At 38.0% G+C, this 23614-nt stretch overlaps 1 protein-coding gene across 1 annotated transcript in view; it reads right to left on the bottom strand.

The window, feature by feature from the left end:
* Positions 1 to 23614, bottom strand: part of LOC140232862 (uncharacterized) — a 53030-nt gene that overhangs the window by 5687 nt on the left and 23729 nt on the right. Inside the window, exons 13-15 of the mRNA XM_072312974.1 lie at positions 3226 to 3512; positions 2219 to 2384; positions 1244 to 1499 (exon numbers count right to left, since the gene is read on the bottom strand). Coding sequence (XP_072169075.1) covers positions 1244 to 1499; positions 2219 to 2384; positions 3226 to 3512 — 709 coding nt within the window. The remainder of the gene's footprint in view (positions 1 to 1243; positions 1500 to 2218; positions 2385 to 3225; positions 3513 to 23614) is intronic.

Raw genomic sequence — 23614 nt, 5'->3', positions numbered from 1 at the left:
GACGAAAATGATAATCCCTAGGGGCTAGTGTTAGTCAATGGGGAAAAAGCACGTAAATCGCTAACACAAACGGCGGAGCTCGGTTCAGCAGACGACATTCAACACCGAGCCCAGCACCAGCAACCGGAAATACATCATAATTTTGGGGTCAACTCCCAACACCGATGTGATTTCAAGTTCGGTTTTATCGCCGGTGCTAGTGCTGAGATAGCACTAGCACTAGCACCGAACTTGAAATCACCCAATACGTAATACATGTGAAACCAATGTTCAAAATAACTGTTACTGGAAAAAGAGAGACCCATGTAAAAGACAACAGTTGAGAACAGTTCATAAGCCGCGAGGCAAGGGGTACAATCATAAAATCTCCGTCAATGATAACTCATAGTCCAAAACCACACATCTCATTTGAGTGTGTAGGCAAAGAGTGGCATGTTGTTTCGTGGACAGCAGAGCCCCTTAACAAAAATGCCATGCCATGCACAAAGCATATATTGAAAAAATCTTTAGAACCTGTATTGCATCCTACACATAAAGATAATATTGACTTGACTCTGACAATCTTATGATGTAATTCAAATCTTTTGTAGTCATATCTACCAATTTAATGTTGCTTTAAATCATGAGTTTCACAGCATAATAATAATAATACAATAAGATGTAATACTTTTGAGTTTTCAGAATGGCAAGTTTGGTATGAAATTGAAAATCATATATCTTTTCTTTACACAATCATACATTTATACACATGCCAGCATTCCAGATTTTCCTGTAAACGATGAAAAGGGACATACCCAACCTCTGATATTTCCTGTGTTCAGTAATAAAAGTGTGCCGGACACACAGGACTTTACCGTACATACAATTGTACACACATACATATATATATATATATGCATTAGTATATGAATATATAAAGTACCAATGTTAATGCATACGTGAGTGTGTACTTATGTACTGTAGAACCACAAAATTTGGTGAGCATTTTAATTTTGCAAATTTGGCAAGAGCCCAGATTAGCAAAATTAAAATACACACCAATCTTCTTGTCTACTTGTATACACTGGAGGCCAGTGGCAATTTGCAAAAAGTTCATTCTGCGAAAAAGGCTGACGGCTCTAATTCGCGCAAATCTCATATTAAGAATATTTCTTATTTCTTGATTTACAGTATATGTATATGAATGTACAAATATATACTCATAATACGTTTAAATTCATTTGTAGCATGTGTTGCATCTTACTTCCTGAGAGGATTGACGATCGCTTCTTTCAGAATCTTCTGGATTTCCCGAAACTGGGGGAGATCGGCCGCCTCCGCATCTCTGAGGAGCATCCTGTCGAAGGTCTCGTTGAAGGAGAACATGCTGTAGAGAGTGACGTCGAGGTAGCACGAGTTCTGGTCCCCCTGGATGCCCTTGTTGCGCCCCACGCTCCCCCTGTCGAACCTCTGGGGTGAGATGTAGTCGGGTTCGATGGGAGAGTCTACCCCACCAAAGTCTGTGGAGAGATGCAATGTGATGGGGAAAAAAAAGAATTACACATTCATATAAAGAACATATGCACAAGAAGGAAAGCAAAGAATTAGATATTTATTCATCCATGAATCGTTACACAAATGGGGGAAAATTAAAAATTTTGTTTGTTTTGGTTTTACACAGATGTGCATTCCTGCACTGAATGTAATCTCATTTGAGTGTAGATATTTTTTGGGAGTAATATATATTAGATATCTATTCATACATGAATCGTTACACGAATGGGTGGGGGGAACAAATTTTGTCTGTTTTGTTTTTTTATTAGATGTGAATTCTTGCAGTGAATGTTATTTCACTTGATTGTAGATATTGTCTGAAAGTAATGAATGTAACTGGAAATGAATTACTCTTTTATTAATTCAAAGAACAGTAATTTTTCACAAAGACAACATCATTTTTGTTCTTTCAAAAAGCATCTCAGCTGTAGTCTCTTCACCTTCCTTGACCTTGAAAAGACAATGCACATTTGAAATTAAGGAAAAAAAAAATAACAATACGACTCACCAACACACACATGCATCCTATGGCAATACATTCCTCATGCGTTTCTGGTTTTATTACATTGTTTCTTATTGTTTTGATTCTTTGTTTATTTCCATTTTTAAAATGATTTTCCGTTGTTAGACAGGAAATGTTCTTGATTGTCAAATGTTCGACAGAGAAGAGAAATGCTGCACATACCTTGGCTGGTCTCCCTCCGGTAGTATCGGTACGTGTCCTCGCCGGTCGGGAACCGCGAATCGGGCCGACACTGGGACAGGTAGAGGAATACTGCCCTCCCACGGCGGCAGTTAAAGTACTGTTTGCCTTCGAAGCTCCCATCCGTCCCTCCACTGATGGGATCCTCCTGTAGCAGTCACAACGTAAAGTCCACATTCGTTAGATTTTGTTTTGTTTTATTTTCTTTTACTACCCGTGTCAGGTTTGCTTTGGTTCTTGTAATGCTTGCATAACTTGTTATGACACTTACATCTCTCAATATTGACAGCATATATATATTGTAAATATATATATTTTTTTTTTTTTGGGGGGGGGGTGAGCTTTGTGGGAAAAATAATGATATCCAAATAAAGCTGCAGAAAGCACCAAGGGAGTTTCCCAATTCATGAGGTGCCTCAGTTCGTAATATGGAATTGAAATAAGTGCAGACATTGGAGCAAAATCAGTGCACGTCTTGACCCTTGCATATCTCACAGCTTACACCATGACAATCACTTGTCTATAATTTCATTTAAGATGTGAGTTTCTGTTCATACTTTAACATCTCTTAAGATATTGCGGGTTTTACTTTGCTTTAGTTCAGTTGAGTGATATTGTCTTTACTATTCTTTAGTTTAGCAGAGTGCTAAAAATTTCTACAGTATGAAATATCAAACATTTTTAGTACTTCCAACCAACAAATGATAAAGCAATGCAAGATTTAAACAAAAATGAGACCTACAACGACAATCAGAATGTGGAATGTTCAAACATCCAAAGCAACAGAGAACAAGTTATGCAAACAATCACTTTTAGAATTTTTGAGGATTAAGTAAAAAATAATGTTTAGTTCCTACTGCTCCTATCAGCTCCACAAAATATGGTAGGAATAAAAATTTAGCTAAAACTGGAAATGGAATAAGATGCGTTATCTGAATCATTGACTGCATGATCACGTTGCGGTTAGACATAGTGTTCAAAAGACTTACAAGTTCGATGCCAGCAATCTCTCCATCCGGCCATTCGGGTACTTTCTCAATCGACCGTATGAGTCCCGAGTACGAGTTCCCACGCAGCCGGACTTCAACGACAGAGTCTACGTCAAGCAGGAGCCCCCCGTCCTCAGCCGTGGGGTCAGCGACGATGAGGTCCTTGTCGTAGCCCATGGGGCTGCGGTGCACATCAGTCTGAGCCTGGTAGTAGACATCTTCGTCCTCCCCAGGGGCAGTGGACTGGAAATCAGTCTGCTCAAAGAATTCCTTGTTGGCGGAGGCACCTGCAATTATGTCAGCATTATGGGCAGGTGAGCATTTCTTTCGCCTGTGTTTCCACATTGCAAGGCACTAATCTTACATATGCATAGGCTTCTGCAATATTTGATTCGCTCTCAGAAGAGTTCAGTGACACACACAGAAAGGATGTCTAGGCATAGAGTATCCTCAGCGAATGATTGCTCCTGTGCTGACATGCACATTTCTCCACTGTCCAACATTCCAGGCTCGGTGGCAGACGGACTTATGACAATTTCGATACTTTGTTATACTGCATGTGGACATGTGTGGTCCCACGTCAGTTGAGGTCCCACTACGACGACAACTGTGGTGACCACTAAGCCATTGATACAGACTCATATGCTTCATTATGCTAAGCTGTATGCTGTCCCCGAGTAAAAGTCCCCTTAACAACTGTCCCTCCCTCTCTCACTCACATAAACTGAGGCGCTTTCATCATGGGAAGGGAAAGTGAAATAACGCAGACACATTGAAAGTTGTCTCAATGTCTAACATCAGTCATGCATTAATTTCACTCGCCTTGGTTTAAGCAGACATATGGCATGACACACTTCCTATCTCTGAGTGGCTTTAAAGCCACAATGCCACATCAAGTTTAGGATACATGTAGCCTAGATAATTAGAGTGAAGTTAGACAAACTGATTGACGGAGGATTCATCACATCTCATCTGAAATAAGAAGCAAATGAATTTTCCGAGTTGTGGTATCACAATCATGTTTTCATGAAATAGTGATATTCGTCAAAAAAATATGCAAATTGGAAGTGACGATGTCATCATCTTGCAAGTCTCCCGCTGACCTGTACATGAATTTTCACACAAGTTTGTTTTTTAATCTATGTGAACTGAAGGAAGAATCTTTCTTCATTATGTAGACTGGTACAATAACCTATCACTGATAACTTGTAAGGGAATGGAGGTTGTAGTAACTAAATCTTTGTTTGCTTGTTTTCGTTTTCCATCTAACAAGATGGCTGGATAGCCCCCATATTCAGCTGCACTAGCTGGTCTTCCGTGGGGTCCACTAATTGCAGGCATCATCTTTATATTTTTTTTTTTGTGTGTTTATGCAAACCAAAGGGAAAGCTGTGAGATGATCATCGCCACTTCTACTTGGAATTTGTGTGTGCAGTTGCAACCAATATCACAACACTTGTATAAACACTTGAAAATCTTACACTTCCTTAACTGTTTTGTATTTAATGTCGAATGACCTTCTATCATTACATTTCATGTTTAAATCTGACTTTCCTAGATTTGTTTAAAGGGGCATAGTCGCGGTAGTGTAGAGGGCGCTGTTGATGATAGTGCCGATCACCCTTAGCATTGATACGAAGATTACCGAAGTTGAGCTGTCATCAAGAGTAAAGTGCGTAGGTGTTGCTAAGTAACGTTGCCTTTGTTGTCTTCTCTGTGCATCGCGCAGTCTGTAGTAATGCCAGGGTGCGTGCATATGTGCTTGTTATTGTGACATCACAAAAGAAGTTTGATAAAGCTGTCATCCCCCTCAGCCGAATCATGAGCCTAACTGTGATCCGACCACTGACTACAGTGGATCGGACTTCTTCGGACTCGGGGAAGTGGGCCAAAGCGTAAGCGCTAAAGAGGAGTCGATAGCGTAGGTCTCTATAGGAAACTTGCGCCGTGCGCCCGCGTACGCATTTGACTAAAACACCGGGACCCTTTGTAAGCTTTGACTGCCAATTGGCACAGAAAACCTATAGCTTTGTACACACTGTCCAAAGTCCCTGGCACAGTAAGGGGTAAGAAGACTTGCAATGGTTGCGTGCTGAACTTTAAAGCTGATGGTATCAACGGCACACCCACACATTTGATTTTCAATAGGCAGGGCAAATGACAAATGACCTACGTAACAAAGTTCTAAAGTCACTTTCAGCTCTGAATGCCTTTTTAGCACGCAGCGGGTGTTTCATTTCAATGAATGTATGTATGTCATCATCGCCCTGCTACTTCAAATAGGGGGTTTTTGTATCATCAATATCTGCAATTCTCATCTATATTTATGTCTTCAATTGCGCATTGGTTTGTCAATAGCAAGTACATTGTAAATCATCTTTTCACTTTGGAAAGATAGTGTTGAAACAAAGAATCAAAACACATCTCGAAACTGCACTTTGTATCTCGCTAGAATAGCAGCAACATTGTATAAAGGAAATATAACTTTTCTGTACTGTCATATTTTTACTCAAGGAATTTTAGAGGCACCGCTTCAATATACAATTTTTTTTTTTTTTTTAAAGTTTAAATTCAAATGATGGCAAAAATCTTATTATGACGGTTAGACTACCGATGACACCCAAAACTGACATTCTACCTTGATTCTCTGAATGTACACTCTGTGTCATGACTCCTGATAATAATTACACAACTTTGTGGAAAATTACTGCAAGCTTGACCATCTGCACAGTTTTCATCTCAATATTTCTACATTTTTACAATTAACAATCTGACAAGAATCCATAATCTGCCAAAGTCCTCATTTCCTTTTTATTCAGAAATGAATTGAGCAATATTTTGCCATCAAATGAGGAACAAAATAAATGAAGTAAATAATGATGTATACACATTGGGATGTGACCTTGACACGACCTACTAAAATAATGCCAAACATTACAGTCGACACACAGAAGGCATTCCATTCAAGTGTTACATTCTAACCCTTTACATGCTTTGAGCGCCGTCTGACACAGAAAACCCCATAGCATTTTACACGCTGTATAAAGTTCCCAGCCCTAAAACGGTTAAGCGGAAATTCAGTTGTGTTGTCTCCTGGTCGCCATGGATTAAGGAAGTAATCTCAAATAGCTAGATCAATGAGGCTGAGACGTAGAGAAACTGAAACTACACCCTGTGCCACGTACCAATGGTCACACTCATCGCGCTTTGAAATCCTCAAATTCTCATCTGCCAATCGGCTGTCGAGTGGAAAAAGATTTAAGAAAAGAACATGCAGACAATAAAAAAAAAACCCCTAAACTACTTTATAGATTGCGACTACCCACACACTGTTACAACTGCCGCCTCCTGCCTATGATTCTCTTCAATTTTATTCACAATTATGCTTTTTCTATGTTCTAAAACATTCCATATATATATATATATATATATAATATATATATATATATATATATATGTATATTGAGTAGGTTGTCCACATGTTGGCAAGATAAAAAGATAAAAAACAAAACTGGAACAAAGTTCATGCTGTATTCACCAATGGTTTATTTCTGTACACAAATTTTCAAGATCCTTGCTCTTTCTCAAGTATCAACACTTGAGAAAGAGCGAGGAGCTCGAAAATTTGTATACAGAAATAAACCACTGGTGAATACAGCATGAACTTTGTTCCAGTTTTGCTTTTTATGTATATATATATATACACACACACACATACATACATGTAATTTACACAACAAAAAAGTAACCCCCCCCCCCCTTAATCACAATGGCATATTTTTTGAATGAATAGGTTTTGAGCACCACCACCAGAAAAAAAAAATGGCAGGGGGTATTCCTAAACTTACTTTAGAATAAAGTTTTGTGTGAATATGAGACTGATATGTTTATACGCATGAGTGAGTGCACATTAAAGGGGAATTCCAGGCCAGTTGTACAATGTAAGTTAGTCTGATTACAAAGAGTAAAATCTAACAAGTACAACAATGAAAATTTGAAAATGAAAATGCTATTTTTGGCCGACTACCTTCAAAATAATGATCAGTCAGATTTTAACAGGATTTGAGACTGGGACATAAGCTAATGCATTTGATAAGAAAACTGGAAATTTCATGATTTTATGTACATACTATATGGCAAATTGTGAGGGGATGACATCGATTCACTACTTGCATATATTGACTAATCAAAAAAATGTTCTGTTTTCTGAAAATTAGTAAAACTTCATAATTTCATAATTTTCTTAATTTTCATCCAATTTTGATCAAACTTTCACCGTTGAACTTGAAGGGTTTTATTCTTTCTTTTTACACTAACTTTTTATTTGTCCTGGATTTCCCCTTAAGAAAAAATTGTCACTTGTCAAAAGTCACAATTTAAGTCATTTTGGTGAGGTCTGTGAAACAGTCTCTTGCTGGTGAATGTTTAAGTAATATTGTTGTAATATCATTCATTGTTTGACCCCCCTCCCCCTCCCCCTCCCCCCTCCCCCTCCCCCCTCCCACCCCCCTCATGACATATTATCAGTACATTCTTTAGAAGTAGCCTTTCTTGCTCTGAACATCGTTACAATGTGCTCACTCTTATGTTCACAAACACATGCAGTAGTATATTGATAACAATGTCTGATATAAATTCTTTCAATAATTGTAATACATTTTGCAGTTATAAGAGGGTTGAACACAGCAATTTCCCTTACACTTCTACTTACCAAACCATTAAAAAAAAATAACTTAAAGTGTCAGGATAGGTGTGAGGGGGGTTACAGGGCAGATAATAAAACAACAACATTTAAACATAAATAAGAAACAGAATGTCTCACAACCCCCCCCCCCCCAAAAAAAAAGTGACCATTTTGTCTTTAATGTGTGCTCACTCATGCAAAACTGTACTCATCATTTTCATTTTCACACAGAAGTTCAGCAAAAAAGTGTAGAAATGGCGGAGGGGGGGGGGGGGAGGTTGCCTTTTTGTGTGTATATGGGCAGAGATATGGGAAGCTACATAGACATGTAACATGACTCATGCTGGGCGAGGTCAATCATGGGAAATCATCTCAGGAAACACATTAAAAACATCATAACAGCTCAAAAGCCTTACTCTAGGACGAAGAATCAATATTTAGATGCGATGAATGCAACATCACACTTTGAGGGGAATTACAACGGAGATGAATGTGATTGCAAAATGATAGCATGCCTGGAAAAACACTGTTGATATTAATAACTGCATGATTCAAAACAAAGTTGGAGCAGTGTAACTGCTACCAAAACATTAAAATAAGATGCCAGAATGGGCAGCTAAAAATAAATGTCATGTCATACAGCTGTTGAAGTACTCAAAATCATAGATCTTATTTGTTATGGTCACAGGAAGCAATACAAGCACAACCTATTTTGAACTGCAAACTTGCCTCAAGGGAAAAACTTTCCTGTAATATGAGGCATCCTGCTCAAATGTGTATTCACCTGTTGCAATGTTTTTCCTGCTTTGATTTGTTTTTAGGGACAGTGTTCCCATCCTGGAAGAGCAAAAAAGCCATTTTCATCACAGCACTAGGCACAGCAAATCTTAATTCAGGCAGACTTCAGTGATCATCTATTTATTTTCATTTCTATTATTTTTGCGTGTGCAGAGCTATCATTAAAATCTCCAGGGCAAGCTGACCTGACCTGACCATGAACTTCAACATAAACCTGGAAAAAATGTATACCCTCAATCTGAAAGGCTGTGATAATCACACCATGGACCTAGGGTCTATGATCACACCAAACATTTTGGTGCTGGCTTTCGCCGATGCAAGGCCTGACAGCACATTTTTGCACTTCTGGAAGGGGAGAGCATGGTACGGAGACGAGTTCAGGGTTGAATAACACACAGGTCAAGTGAGGTTTATACTTGTGGTACTCTTGCACAATGCCATCGCCAATTGCATGGTGCATGACGAAACACTCTTCTGCTACATTCACGAATGTGCACCACATGTCTACCATGACGTGGTGCAGATACGACGTACATTAACTCATGCAATCAATCTCTCAATATTCTTGAAAACTCAACCAAGTGTGGATATCCCTTCTCAGTTTCAGGAAAGCATGAGCTACACATTCAGATCAGATTATACTCTGTCTGTTTACAGGGAGGATGAATCACTTGGGGAAAAAAAAAGTTAAAGACCCCGTAATTAATGTCACCATTTGTTATTACTTATGATGAAAGAACTTATAGCAGGTAAACATACATGTACAGTGTAAGTCATAACCTCTATTTGTAAGAAAGCTCATTATTATGAATAGCAACATTAAAAAGAAAAAGATATGAAATCAACAGATATGATATCAGTGAATTCATCTTCCCATATTTTGTGAGAATTTCCTTCTTTTTTTTTCAGTAAATGTGTATAGTGATTTCAAGTGGCCATAGATAAAAGCATTACTTCTACTAGTTTGACACTCCATGACCACACATGCAATGCATGCAAAAAAGAATAAAAAAATGAAAAATTAACTTAAATTGAACTGATGAATTAACTGACAAACATGACAAAATGATATGAAGAGAATAGTTCCAGGTTAGAAAAAAAAAATTGACAGTTCTACGAATTTACAAAATTTGCACGCTTTCATGAGACAGTAATATTACTGATTTAGTAAGCATAAGGTGCAAATTATTCCGCTTATGTTACCATTGTCTCAAGAATTCAGTCTCCCAGTAATGGAAATCTTCATAAATTGTCTTTTTTTTTTCATGACAAATCAAACATGGGGAATTGTATCAGTTGCATGAACAATTGCAAAGAAGTTAAAACTCAGCAGTGAGGTTATGGCAGATGATTCATTAACCAGGAACATGATTCATATATAGAGGACGTTTATGGCTAAAATCAACCGCAGAGTCGTTCCGTTCAAGGATGTCGTCTTGTCATCTATGGCACATACATTTGTATCATGTAGCTACAAGTGATATATCACTGTTTTGTGAAAATCAACTCAATTTTCTGATGATTTTCTCATTTTTGTCAAAAAGTTGACTAAATTTTTAAGCTGTATTGTTTTTACTTAATTTTTTGACGAAGTAACTTGAATAAGAAGTGGCATACTGAAACTACAATATTTCTGGCTGTTGTTCAGGCATGATTGTAATCAAAGCAGTTGTACCATTGATATCAGATCATATCAACAGATGTGTACATATGAATTTATAAATTGATCTTTCCCCCCTTTCTGGTTAAGTTTCTTTATTCACTCTATCATTCATAATTCATTTCTTGTCTTTTCCCCCAGATAGGCTGGTGTCGGGACTGCCAATATTTGCACATCAAAGTCCGGGAGAGGATGTTGTAGATCAATGATATGCTCTCTGCGATTTTTGCAACCACACAACATGGTCCATGGGTATCATTGGCATTACATGGCTTGGTGGAGGTTGGGGGCACTTTGGTGCTCAAGATTTGATTGTAAGTTGTGCAACTCAGCAGTTTAACGCAGGACACAAATTAGTGTGAAATTTTGTTTACAAAATCAAGCACTTTAAAAGGAAGGTTTTAACAGCAAATCTACATGCCAATGAGTCCCAAAGTGGCATGCTTTCCTAGGGCATCACAAGCTCTCTTGGGTGAGAATTGGGATTTTGTTTCAAAGCTTCTCCTTTGTCACTTCTTTAATACATCATATGTCAATTATTTCACCTTTTTTTATGTTTCCTTCATAGAAATTCAAATCAAGATATTCATAAACTTGCCCTTTTTAAACATCTAGGCCCGAATTCTCAAAGCTGGAATAACTATTCCGCGGAATAGTTATTCCGGGGAATAAGTTATTCCACCTTTGACAATAGATTCCGGGGAAGAAATCGCGTCATTTTACGTCACGAGGGCCTGATTTGCATAAGAAGCGTAATAAATCGGCGGAATAAGCGGTGTAATAAAGTTATTCCACCTTTGAGAATTCGGGCCCTAAAGTACTTGAATGATATGATTGATAAAGGAGATACTGTAAAGCATGATATTTTTGCGGCATGACACTTTCGTGAATTGTCACTGGCATTCAACACATATAGTGTAGACAAGAATTTTCGTGCACATTTTAATTCTACGAATCCTTGCTCTCGCAAAATTTGCGATATCAAAATCCATGCAAATATTCCTTGTTTTACAGTACGCTGAAACATGTGCTTTCTAGCAGGGCTATAGTCAATTTGCTACCATTGCTATTACTTGTACATGATATTCATGTTTCACAATTCAAAGAAGGAAAATGCAACAAAAAAAGAAGTCTTCATACCTGAGTTTGTCAACAAGCACAGACAATCAAACCTAAGAGGGCTCCCTTGTAAAGCAGGCCTTTGTGGCACTGAATGGGACTACCCTGCTTTTAAAGAAGACTTAATAAATAATAAATAAATAAGAGCTCTCTCTCCAGGAGCAGTATTCTTTGTGGCCGGTTTAAATGTACATTGTGTCACACTGATACACATTATGTCCCAACATTTTTTTTCTTTTTCTTTTTTGTCTAGTGTTTGCAAGAGATGGTCAAATTTCTTGTTTGGTTTTCAGTATTACAGATTTTGTGAAAATTTTGTGAAAATGTGATGGCAATCAAGAGCCAGCCCAAGTTTGGATAAAAGAGAGATCCAGAAGAGTGATGACGGCTGGTTTAACTGAGGTCAGACTGTGTTACGCAAGAAACACCACAGTCCCACAAATAGTGCAGCTTTTCTAGGAAACACCAGGATGTCCTGTCTGGCAATACATTAACACAGAGAAAGAAAGTTGCAACCAACTTTCGTGCTATACACTTGTTGTTGTTTTTTCACAAAAAAGTATGCTTAAATATTTCTCCTCTTTAAACGGAAATGATATCCAAACAAATGGTTACATATGTGGATTGAGTGCATGCAATGACATAAACAGAACACATCAGTGAAGCGTGAGGAAAATTGGACGATCACTTCAAAAGTTTTGAATTTGTAATGTTTTGGCATCACCATCACTGGATCAGGAGACAAAAACAGTTCATGACGTCATTGAGCGACAATGAAACAAAGAAAATATTAAGAGAATTCAACATATTTTCATATTCATAGCATAAGGAAAGAGCACTGGACATACGTACCTCTTTCAAAAATCAGGGGAAATAACATTACCCTTAATACATCACAGAAGGAAGTCAAGGAAATTTGCACATTTTTTGTTATAAAAAATGAAAAATATGATGAATTGTTGTCATCTTGTCATCCAGCAATGGCGGCAACCAAAACATTAAAAGATTCAAATCTTTTCAACAGATTGTCCAATTTTCCTCAAACTTCACTTATGTGCTCTACTTATATTGCTGCATTCACTCAATCCGCATATAAACATGTCTTTGGATATCATTTTCTTTTACAGGGGAAAAATGCAATACTTTTTGTGTGTGTGAAACATTCACATCATTAAATGGACTGTCTGATTTTTCTCAAACTTCACTGGTGTGTCCTACTACCATTGCTGCATTCCCTCAATCCACACAGAGTATACTTTGGTATCATTCCCCTCAAAGCACAAAACAGTACTTAAGGAGTATTACACAAGGGATATTATCATCACGGAACTAGTGCTGCTATTTTGGAGTGCATGGTGGACGTCATGCCAGACAACTCATTATTAACATCTCAAAAAAAAAAAAAGTCCCGCATCACTTCTGTGATTTCACTCCAATCTAGACTGATGTGTGTGTGTTATGTTGTTGTTGTTGAGTTGTTGTTGTTGTTGTTTTTTTTTTTCTGTCACTGTTGTCACCAACAACACAGCTTTCTATAGACCGTTTCAATTTCGATGACCTATTCACCTACCGCCGCTAGCGGCGCTATAACGGCCGCCATAACTGGGGGCCAACGGGGGCTCCCAGCGAGCTAGCTACCCACCGAGTTGCACTTGCAGCTAGCAGCCCAGCGTACCCATCGCGCATAGTTAGCCGGGCGCGGCCGCATGCGCCGCCGGCGGCCGCTGGGTCGGCGACCGCCGCGCTAAAATTGTGATTGTTTTACTCACTGTGGAAAAGTCATTCAGCGGCATTTAATGCCTTTCTTTTGGACAAATTGAGTAATTCAGACATATCGATCTAAAATGAAAGCTTCAAAGGATCAGAAAAAAACCCACATATTGTGCAGTTGTTTGGGTGCACAAATAACAGGCGAAAAACCGGAAATGGAAGCTGCACGTCAGTGTGTGAAATTCAGACACCACTGACGCATGATGAATATAACACTTACGTGAAACACAGCGGTATAAAGAATGCACAGATTTTCGAAACAAACTTTGGCCTATGCCTAATAGATTCTCTATTTAATATAGAGTAAATCACTGCATATTCATATACGTAAAATAAAGTTGTTCATTTTAGAAGAAAAGTTCAGATGAAAGATTTTGATAATTCATTATTTTTTTTTTTTTTTTTTAACGCTTGGTGCAATACTTACAAAAGTTAGAATCCACTTCCTGGCTACTAACATTTCATTTCAAAGCCTACACTACAGCCAAATGAATGTTTCAAGATGTGTAAAAAAAAAATCTTATATTGTAATTTTTAACTTCTTCACTAAATGTTCAGCATTAAATTGACCATATTCAATTTGGGCCTGGAACTCTGAATTTGATTTAAGTTTTGATAAAGTGATACTTATAGATTTTAAACTGCTATGAATGGTGGCAAACATCCGTTTCATAAGCATAGTTCATATTAAGAAAGTTTGATTTGAAAATCACTTTTGTAGATTATAATTTTAGGCGTTAGCTCGATGTTAAATGCAAGGTTACTTAGACCTTAAACAGTAGAATTTTTGGTTGTTGACATCAGGCGACGTAGATTAACTTCTTAAGTTTATACGGCTTAGAAACGCCTAGATTTGCCTTCAGTTTGGTTTACTTAGTTAGACTTGCCGGAAGTTTATTTAGTGACAACCGAAAATGATATAGGATGTAGCTTGGATCTAGAAGTCAATAGGTCTAGACGGGTCTAGATCTAGTCTGGACTGTTGGCTAGAATTCTAGACAAGATCTGAAAAACGTTAGACAGACTCTACCCCGCTGGTCCGAGAAAAGCCTAACACTGATATTATTAGTTGCTTTGATAGCGCCATATCTACTATCTAGCTCAAGATTCTGATTCATTATTTGTATTTAATTATATCAGTTAACCGCTCAACAGTCTAGGCTTACTATCTAGACGTCTGTCTGCGCCTAGCCATAGTTCTCCCCAGGTGTTTTTATCCTCTTACACAAATGTGAATAGATCTATAAGGGGCTTACACGCGAGTACCCAGGTCATCGCAAAAGAAATAGAGGTCTCTAGAGTCTACAAACACTCACGGATGGTACCGATATTTACCTTGAAGTTCAACTTTGGGCTACAGCCGTATATGCCATCTACCCATTCGCTCATAGTCGGTATAAGTTGTTTAATTTTATTAATTAGCTCACGAAAAAAAAAGTAGACTTTATAGTTGTCACAAATCCAGATGCGTCGATCGCTGCCAGCGCCAGAGATAGGTAGCTGGCCGGGTGGCGCCGGGTGGTAAAAGCACTAGGGCTGCCGCTGGCACCCTTGCCATGCACGCACGGCGCTTGCCGACCCGGCCTGGTTGGCCCCCAGTTATGGCGTCGCCTTAAGAGGGCGCACTTCCATGAACAGTCACTTGAATCGGTCTATATGAGAAAGATTCAGGTTTCCTACCTACATGTATACATAAACATCTTGCAAACAAATGAAATCAGTCCTATATATAGTGTATACGGAATACTTTCCTTTAGGATTTCCTGTGATTTTGGTTTTCACATTAAGATTTGCTCTTCTTTCATTTTTCCTCCAAACTATGTGACTGTTGTCAAGAAGTGAATGGTCCCTACAGCATTCTTCCTTCGTTCCTCAGTGACAGTACATATATTTCATACAATCAATAAAATGCCACCAATTTGGTTACACACAAACTTTAATAGGTATTTTAGATCTTATTGTATATCTTGAATTTTTGAAAGGAGCGAGATACAAGTCGAACAAACATGCAAACAAACAAAAACTCTCACACACACACACACACTCAAACACACATGCACACACACACTCACATCATGATAAAGTAAGGGGTGTGTGCATGCATATACCAGTACAGATGAATCAGAAAGAGATAGAGAACTGTCAATTGTGCATACAACGTACCATACTTAGAGAGAGGGATATCACATATGTTACCACTAGAGGGCATTACTATTATCACTACAATTTGTACATTGCATGAATAAAAGTGTGTGATTCATAAATGATACGCAAGGATGCACACAATTTCGCACATACCTTGAGTCAGGAGAGGGAAGGGGAATGAAGGTAGCGAAATAGCGAGGCTCTGCCATCCGCCAAAGAAATTGTACATGGCAAGACAGTCTTGACGATCATCGATATTCGTTTGCGACGGCGCTGGCAAAACCACTCTCATTGTAAAACCACTAGAGTCCAGTAAGTTGGAATGTTGTTGTGCTTGATGCCTTGAAAAAGGTAGACTACTAAAATGTGGCTGCCAGTGGGCGGCTTATAAACAGTGCCCAGCAAAGCCTAGCTGGCCTAAAACAAATACTCGACACTCCAACTGCACATGAGATGTTATGAATCAGCGATCAGCTGATTGCACGTCACACAGTACTATTCTATTTTTGGCATGGGTCCCATGTTCTGGAAAATGACTGAAACTTCTCCCACCTCCCTGATAAAACGACTTATTGGAACTCAGCCAACCGTCTCCATGTGAAGTGTGCTCATGTATGGTCATGTGTCAACAAGCAGTGGTCTCAGTGTAGCAGAAGCCCCGCCCCCATCCCCCACTTCATCAATGAGCATGGAGCGCCCAGCCACAGAGACATGAATATTCATAGTCAGCTGCAGTGACATTGGCTGTATGAGTGCCTAACTCATGAATATTTATAAGAGGGTGGGGGCAATAGGGGTGATGTCATTCTAAAGAGGGAATTCCCCATGTAAGCCATATGCTGAAATACAAGGATACTGCAGTACCAAATAAGTCAATCATGCCATACTGCATTTAAAACTGAACTGTCAGAAAATCCCCATGTGAGCCTGGCAGTATGCAATAAAGGGAGGGGATAGGAGGGGAGGGGAAGGGGGAGGGGACGGGAAGGGGAGGGGAAGGGGGAGGGGAAGGGGAGGGGAAGGGGAGGGGAAGGGAGACGAAGGGGGAAATGGGGGACTGGCAGCTTCAGAAAACACAAGAGAAGACCACACCATGTCCACATCACTTTGATAAACAGAATGAAATCTGACCAAAAATCAGATTCAAAATAAGAATTTTCAAGTTCCACATTTCCTTACCATATGATGATATTTGTCATTCAAGTTGACTATGACCAAGAGAGTAAAATCAGATCAAACTTGTCTTTATCATAATCAAATCTAAAATAAGAAAGTAACAGACTTCTATCGTATCACAAGTCCTTGTGAAATACATACCATGTACATAAGAACTATATAAATGCAAATTGGGTGAATAGATGGTGTCATTAACTCATAACTCTCCAATCTGCACATACCAAAAACAAAACAAAACAAACAAACAAAGAAATATCATGCTTTTTGTCAACAATTTAGCAACTACATTGTATGAGCCTTCCCCGGCCCCAAAAGTTATTATCATTACATTATTGCAATACAGCAAAACTTCGATGTGAAGGATGCCATTTTTAAATCTTTTGATACCATGTTGAAGAAAAAAATGTGAACTCATTCTTTTATTCATATAGGTGAAGGTCAATGGGAGTCTTGGAAAGCCATGACATCATCACTAATTTTTCATTTGCATATCTGATTTCCACAAATAATATATCATTGTTTGGATTAAAAAAAAAACAAACAATAATGTGAAACTTTAGAATTCAACTGTCTTTCAAGACCAAATCTCTTCATGTTGTTTATTTGATTTTACTCATATGAATAGAGCAAAGTTGACCATGGTATCAAATTGCACTTTAATAGGTTTGGGAAATAAAAGTGGTCATCCCATCAGCATAGAAACACTGACCACACAGCATGCCATAGGATCAAGCCATTGTTGTGCAAGTGGAAACCAGGACTTGACCACTGACCGCTGAACAATGTCATGGTGAAGTGTTCCGGAATGGCATTATGTAATGCCCGGACAAGATGCACCATATCCCACAACAAGTTTACTTTTGGAACCGGCTCTTTGGTAAAAATTGACTCAAATATAATACTGAGTTGCTATTTTGCAGCAATTAATCTATCCAGGCTGGGTCCGGAGTGCATTTCATGTCCAAATTGAGAAGCGATACTAGCAACTCACTACCGCTTCATCCTATCACTCCAAAGTACAACTAATGTTCACACAATATTCCTCGTCCATAAGCAACTGACAGTCTTTAGTGACATGGGTAAACATAGCCATATGTTCCATGAGCAAGGAAAGCCCAAGTTTTTGAGTGCCACTGAATTTATCTGTTTTACTCAACCCCCTGGGGACAGATTCCAATAATCTATCGTGCGCATAGACAGAAATTTGCAGTTGCCCTACCAAGTTAGAAGAAGTCCAGTGAACTAAGCACAGATATTCTTTTTTTTTTTCACTTTTAATATATGACAGCACATCATAGTCCCACATATTAAATATTATGTCTTTGCCTGAAGCATACCTTGTATCAAATCACTACACATCCCATCATTCTGACAATCCAATGTATACATGTATGTATCAGGAAGTAGACCTTGTCGACCTTTATGATTTCATGACTTTAGACTTGTATACTACATTGCTCAAATTACAGGAAACAAACACATTTTCAATTTAGCAACCAGGCTAGCTATTTATGGTACCCATGAAAAGCAGGCAAATGATGCAAAAAAAAAAAAGAAAAGAAAAAAAAAGAAAAAAGAGTTTCTCTGCAACACACGCACTCTGCTCTGGCAAATGATGAAATTCTTTGGTGCCATAACATCTTGATTTTTCCCCCCTTAATTTTTCAATGTGAATGGAGAGGTAAAACATTAGTACACGTGTACATTGTATAGTATCTTAAAGTTCGTGATATTTCTTATTTACAACAGACCTTGTCTTGTCCACCTTTGTATTTCACAAGTGTCCACCTTCGTATTGCACAAGTGTCTCACAATTATTCTTTTTTTTTTCTCTCCCTCTCTCTAATCCTGAGAATGATAAACAGACTTCGGGACTTGGGTACCATCCAATCCGAAGGACTAGTCAGTGTATACTATTCCTTTACTTGGATAAATGCAATTCCTATTCAAGTCATGTGTACCTCTCATCTGCTTAAGTTTGTATATCCTGGAAGAAAACCCTGCAAGTCACAAGAATGGGGAATTCCTTTTCATGGCACGTATCCTCAAGGATTAAAGCTGGACTACAATTAGGATGTTTGAATTAACTATTTCAGTCACTGCTAGTATGCTTTATGTCTTCGTTCAACAACAACAAAAATAAATCAATGATTCTTGAGCTATGATTCTTTTTTTTTTTCGCAAAAGAGAAACAAATTGCCCTTCTTTGACATTACTAAAAACTGATTATTCAGTGTCTGGGTAATTACTAATAATCATGATAAAAAATCTAGGGCATACACATTTGGGTGCAATTCAAACCCAAGACGTCCTGATTGATAGTCAGGCATCATATCCACAAGATCAATGTATGCCTATGATTTATCATGGCTATTATTTCATTGGCAATTGAATAATCAGTGTTTATTCAAGAAGGGCACTTTGTCAATCAGTTGCAATAAAAAACACTGTGATGCAAAAATTATTCATTTGTATAAATATGCATGCAGTACATGTTCCTACAAGGGATTAGAGCCATCACTAGCTATTGGATGGACAATTGGTAGTCTAGTGGGTATACTGCCTGTCTAGGCTAAGCAGCCATCTGTTCAAGTCGAATCAAGGTATGCATGCACATTATTTCTTTTTTCTTTTTTTTTTTGTCAAGGCTACGACTAAAACACCGAATAATCAGTGTTTATTCACATCGAATAAGGACTCTTTGCCAATCAGTAGCAATAAGAACAAAAATAATATCAATGTGACATGATAACAAATGAATATTACTTCAATGTACAAACTTTGGTGTACAAAAAAAAAAAAAAACAACAGACAGAACAATCGAAAAGTGTGCTTTTCTGCACCATATTCACATCAACTTGAACAATAAAGAAATCACTAGAGTGAAATAGTTTCAATGAAATTTGACAAAGAACAAGGAAGTTACAGATTTTTGAAGTTTCATATGTTCCCACAAGGAAAGTTCAGTGCAAACCACCACATAATCTAGAAGAGGAAATTATGTCATTACTTGTACCTCACAACTCTCACATTGGTTTGTACACAAAATGTTATTTAAAAAATCACATATTTAATCTATAATTCTGAAATTACAACTTCTTTCTGCCTAAAAGTCATCACTGCTAGGTTACTAGAAGACTACAGTAATCTGATAAAAAGAATACAACTTGAATATTTTTATTACTTTTATGTAAAAAAAACAAACACATACAATGTAGTACTGTAAAAGTGGAAATTTTCGCGGCGTTGAAATTTTCGCGCATTTCGCAAAACCAGAAACTAGCGCGAAAATAAAAGCACGCGAATATTTTTGCTTGCCATATGTTCCAGCAGTTGACATCTTGATTCCGCAGAATTAAAAACACGCGAAACTCTTCTAACCCCGCCGGGCGCAAAAAAGTGGTCACGCGAAAATATCCACTTTTACAGTATAAAGAAGATATAGGTATACATCAATGGGAGATCGGTATCTGTCAATCATTCACTCACTCTGTGTTACTAACGATCTCACTAAATTTGTAACCGATGATGTATAAGCTACCTTTGTCCATTATGTTTCAGCTTTTCATTCACTGGTACATTTGTTTGTTTGTCTGCTTACTGGTATGTTGATATGATGAATGAAACGTGTGAGCAAGTTATCATTCAAGCTAGGGGCCAATGTGTTGAACTTCATTTATCATTAAGGTGACACAATTTCTGGTGTCTTCTAATTTAGATTGTTACTTAATTGGGACAAAAGTCTTAATCTCATGTAATCCCTGTATATTCCAGCTCAGATCAGCAACTCTAACCCACAGTGACTAAAGTCCGATTTCAAACTTCAGCGTTAAAACTAGGAAGGCAGAATAAAATGTTGCCCTTTGATTTCAAAGAAGCGCAATGATCGGCCTTCGTCTAAACTACAGTTATGAGAATGCTGTTGGTATACACGTCAATTTGATATATTTTAGACCGCCCACAACATAAGTACAGTGAGAGGGGAAGTACTTGCTACATTCTCATGCCACAACTAGGCCTACATACTTTTGAAACACGCCATCTTTATCACTATCTATGATGACACTTATGTCAGTCCAACAACAAATGTAAAATCAGTCTCTGGCAGCCAATTTAAATGTCCAACTCTGCTAAGGAGATACATTGTACCTCCACCATAGAAGAAAACAATCAGTTCTGCTCTTACAACATAAGATGCATGGCGTATATTCTATACTTGGTGTCTTGGAGGGATGGTAAATACCCTTGGGAGGGAGACAGAATTACAAAAGCAAAAGTAAACTTCAGAGGTTTTTTTGTATCGAGCAAAATTAGAAATAATTCAAAGGTGCAATGGAGGGGACTATTCCACTGCATGATTATAAGCAGGATACAGGTGTATCAACAATCTAGATGATTTATATGAACAGGAAAAGCAAGGGTAATATTATGCAAACAGCCAAAGATTGGAGCACAAAGAATGCAATAGCTCATGAAGGATACATACATGTGTATATAAGTTAATTTTATCTGCATGTAAATAAACAAGATTTTTTTTTTTTTACATTTTTTTTGCAATTTGTATGAATCAAGCAATTTCAGTCTTTTTTTATTTGTATTGTTATGAGATAATATTTTTTCTATTTTTTAAATCCATCTTTTTTTAAGCAGAAGATTTTGAGAGTGTTGCCAGTAAATTACTGATTTGACAACATATTATACACAATAAATGAAGCTTTCATGTATCACACAAATTACATTTGTGGTCACGCGAAAAGAGCCAACACAAGTCATCAGATACAGATTTCTAACATCAGAGGTACTTGATAATGTCAAAGTCTGTCCTTTTTTTACACATTTGGTAGATGTGACAGTCAGTCAGAAAATTGGGAAGGGCAGGTACTCTAAACAGTGTAAGGGCACTGTGCAGTTGGGGGCTATTGAAGCACATTAACTTGTACCTTTGTGCATAGGACACAAACGGGGGATTTCTAAGTCTATAAATAGCAGCTATTATGATGGAATCATCAAATCGTTCTAAACCTTGGCATACAAAGTATATATCGAACATAATTTTAGGCAAGGAAATTTCAACATACCAATATTACTGCTCACTGGTTTATGCAAGTCTTGGGGTGTTTTCATGCACACTTTCATGCAAAATATGTTAAGACGATGAAAAAAATTAACCTTGGGCAAAAACAACGACTCTCAAAAAAAACCCTGGTATTCCATGAAATAAGGTCATATAGACCGATTCGGGTTCGTTGAGGGCAGCAGACAATTTGTGGCACTGGGCGCAGCCATGAGCTCATTTGGAGGTGTCTTAGCCAACCCCCTCCTCTCCCCCACCCCCGGGCAACATGTTTATCATGCACTTGTAACAAAGGTTCGCGCACTGAGCAAGCGTTCGCGCACTCAGTACGAGACGCCTATTGGCTAAAACGACCATGCATCAGTTTTTCATTCCGCGCGCGGAAGGGAGTGGGGGAGAGAGGAGGGGGGGTCGGCTAAGACACCTCGTTAATGGCGCTGCCCATGCCAAAAATACACATAGTGCGTCACAGAATCGGTCTATAACATAATCATCATTATTGACTATTTTCAAAATGATCATCTACAGAAGGCAAAAACAGGAAAACATAGGTCCAACATTTGTGGTTAGTACGCTTTGAAGTAGACTGTGCAGTTAAAAAAAAAAAGTGACTTGCACTTATAACAAGAATTCGTGCACTTGGCAATTGTCATGTTTTTGCAAGCGTTCATGCAAGAGATGAGAAAAAAAATTATGGTGTATTAGTGCACGGCCACTTACTACAGTTACCTACATGCCTACTGTAAAAGTGGAAATGTTCGCGGTGTTGAAATTTTGTGAAAGCACACAAATATTTTTGCTTCCCATATGCTCCGGTAGTTGATGTCTTGATTCCACAACATTAAAAACATGCCAAACTCTTTCTACCCCGCTGAGCGGGAAAAATTAGACGCACCAAAATATCCATTCTTACATTATGTGTTTTATTGAATATGCTTTGAATTGAATATGATATTGCACAAGAAAATCACGCAGATAAAAATATGTAGTTTTAATGCACTGCTAAAATGCCTTATGTAGATAATAATGGGGTATGGCACCATGGTAAACATTACGTGTCATTTTATGCAACAAACAGGAAGCCATGATATCCATTCGAGACTCAATGACGGCATACCATGTCGCAAATGGGGTCATAAAAGGGCAGCAAAACTAAAAGGATATTTGTATGCACCCTTGGTGTGGGGTCAACCATAAATGCACACTTGGAAAGACAACAACAAATGCACAAAAAAAGCATGACACATTCAACAGGAATGTGCAATGGTGTGGGTGAAAATATGAGTGGGAGGCAGTTGTGTGCCAGTATAGGTGTGTGTGTGTGTGGGGGGGGGAGGGGTGGGGGTGAGATGGGGAGGGGTAGGAGGAGAGGGAATAGTATACCAACATCATGCAAAAGGACTATAAAAGTTTACCAATTTTCATTCTTTTTGACAAGTTCCTTCCTATCATCTTAACTTGTCACTGAGATATGTTTCAGGCAAATATTATTCTTCATGATGAGCGCTCATTTGATGTCCTACAAAAAAAATAATAATTCTCTGAAGTTCTGTTTGAATTTCCTTTGCGATGAAATTTCGTTCATATTTCCTTTACGTCATTGTAACAGTGAGACATCATAAATCGTGGCAGAGCTTCAGCTACAGAGGGCAGCCCAGGGAATCGACTATTAATACTTTGAATTTTAACATCTTTAAAATCATTCATAAATCTTTAATACAATGTACAGTGTATTTATATTGGCACATATAATGCTATTTAAATCCTATGAGGATATGCCAACTAAATGGTAGTTTGGGGGAATTCTGATAGTTAAGAAACCTAAAAATGTTGTCTGACAGTCCATACATGATATGTCCTTCTACATTTTGTCTATATGTTTAATGTTTTTAACATATTTATCTGTTCTTAAACAGACTTTGATCGGAATTCAAATCAAAATTTGCTTTAAAATGTGAGTTTT

The sequence above is a fragment of the Diadema setosum genome, chromosome 9, assembly GCF_964275005.1.
Source record: "Diadema setosum chromosome 9, eeDiaSeto1, whole genome shotgun sequence".
Lineage (NCBI taxonomy): Eukaryota > Metazoa > Echinodermata > Echinoidea > Diadematoida > Diadematidae > Diadema > Diadema setosum.
Note: the sequence above shows the minus strand (reverse complement) of the source record. Positions and strands in the feature narration are given on the sequence as shown.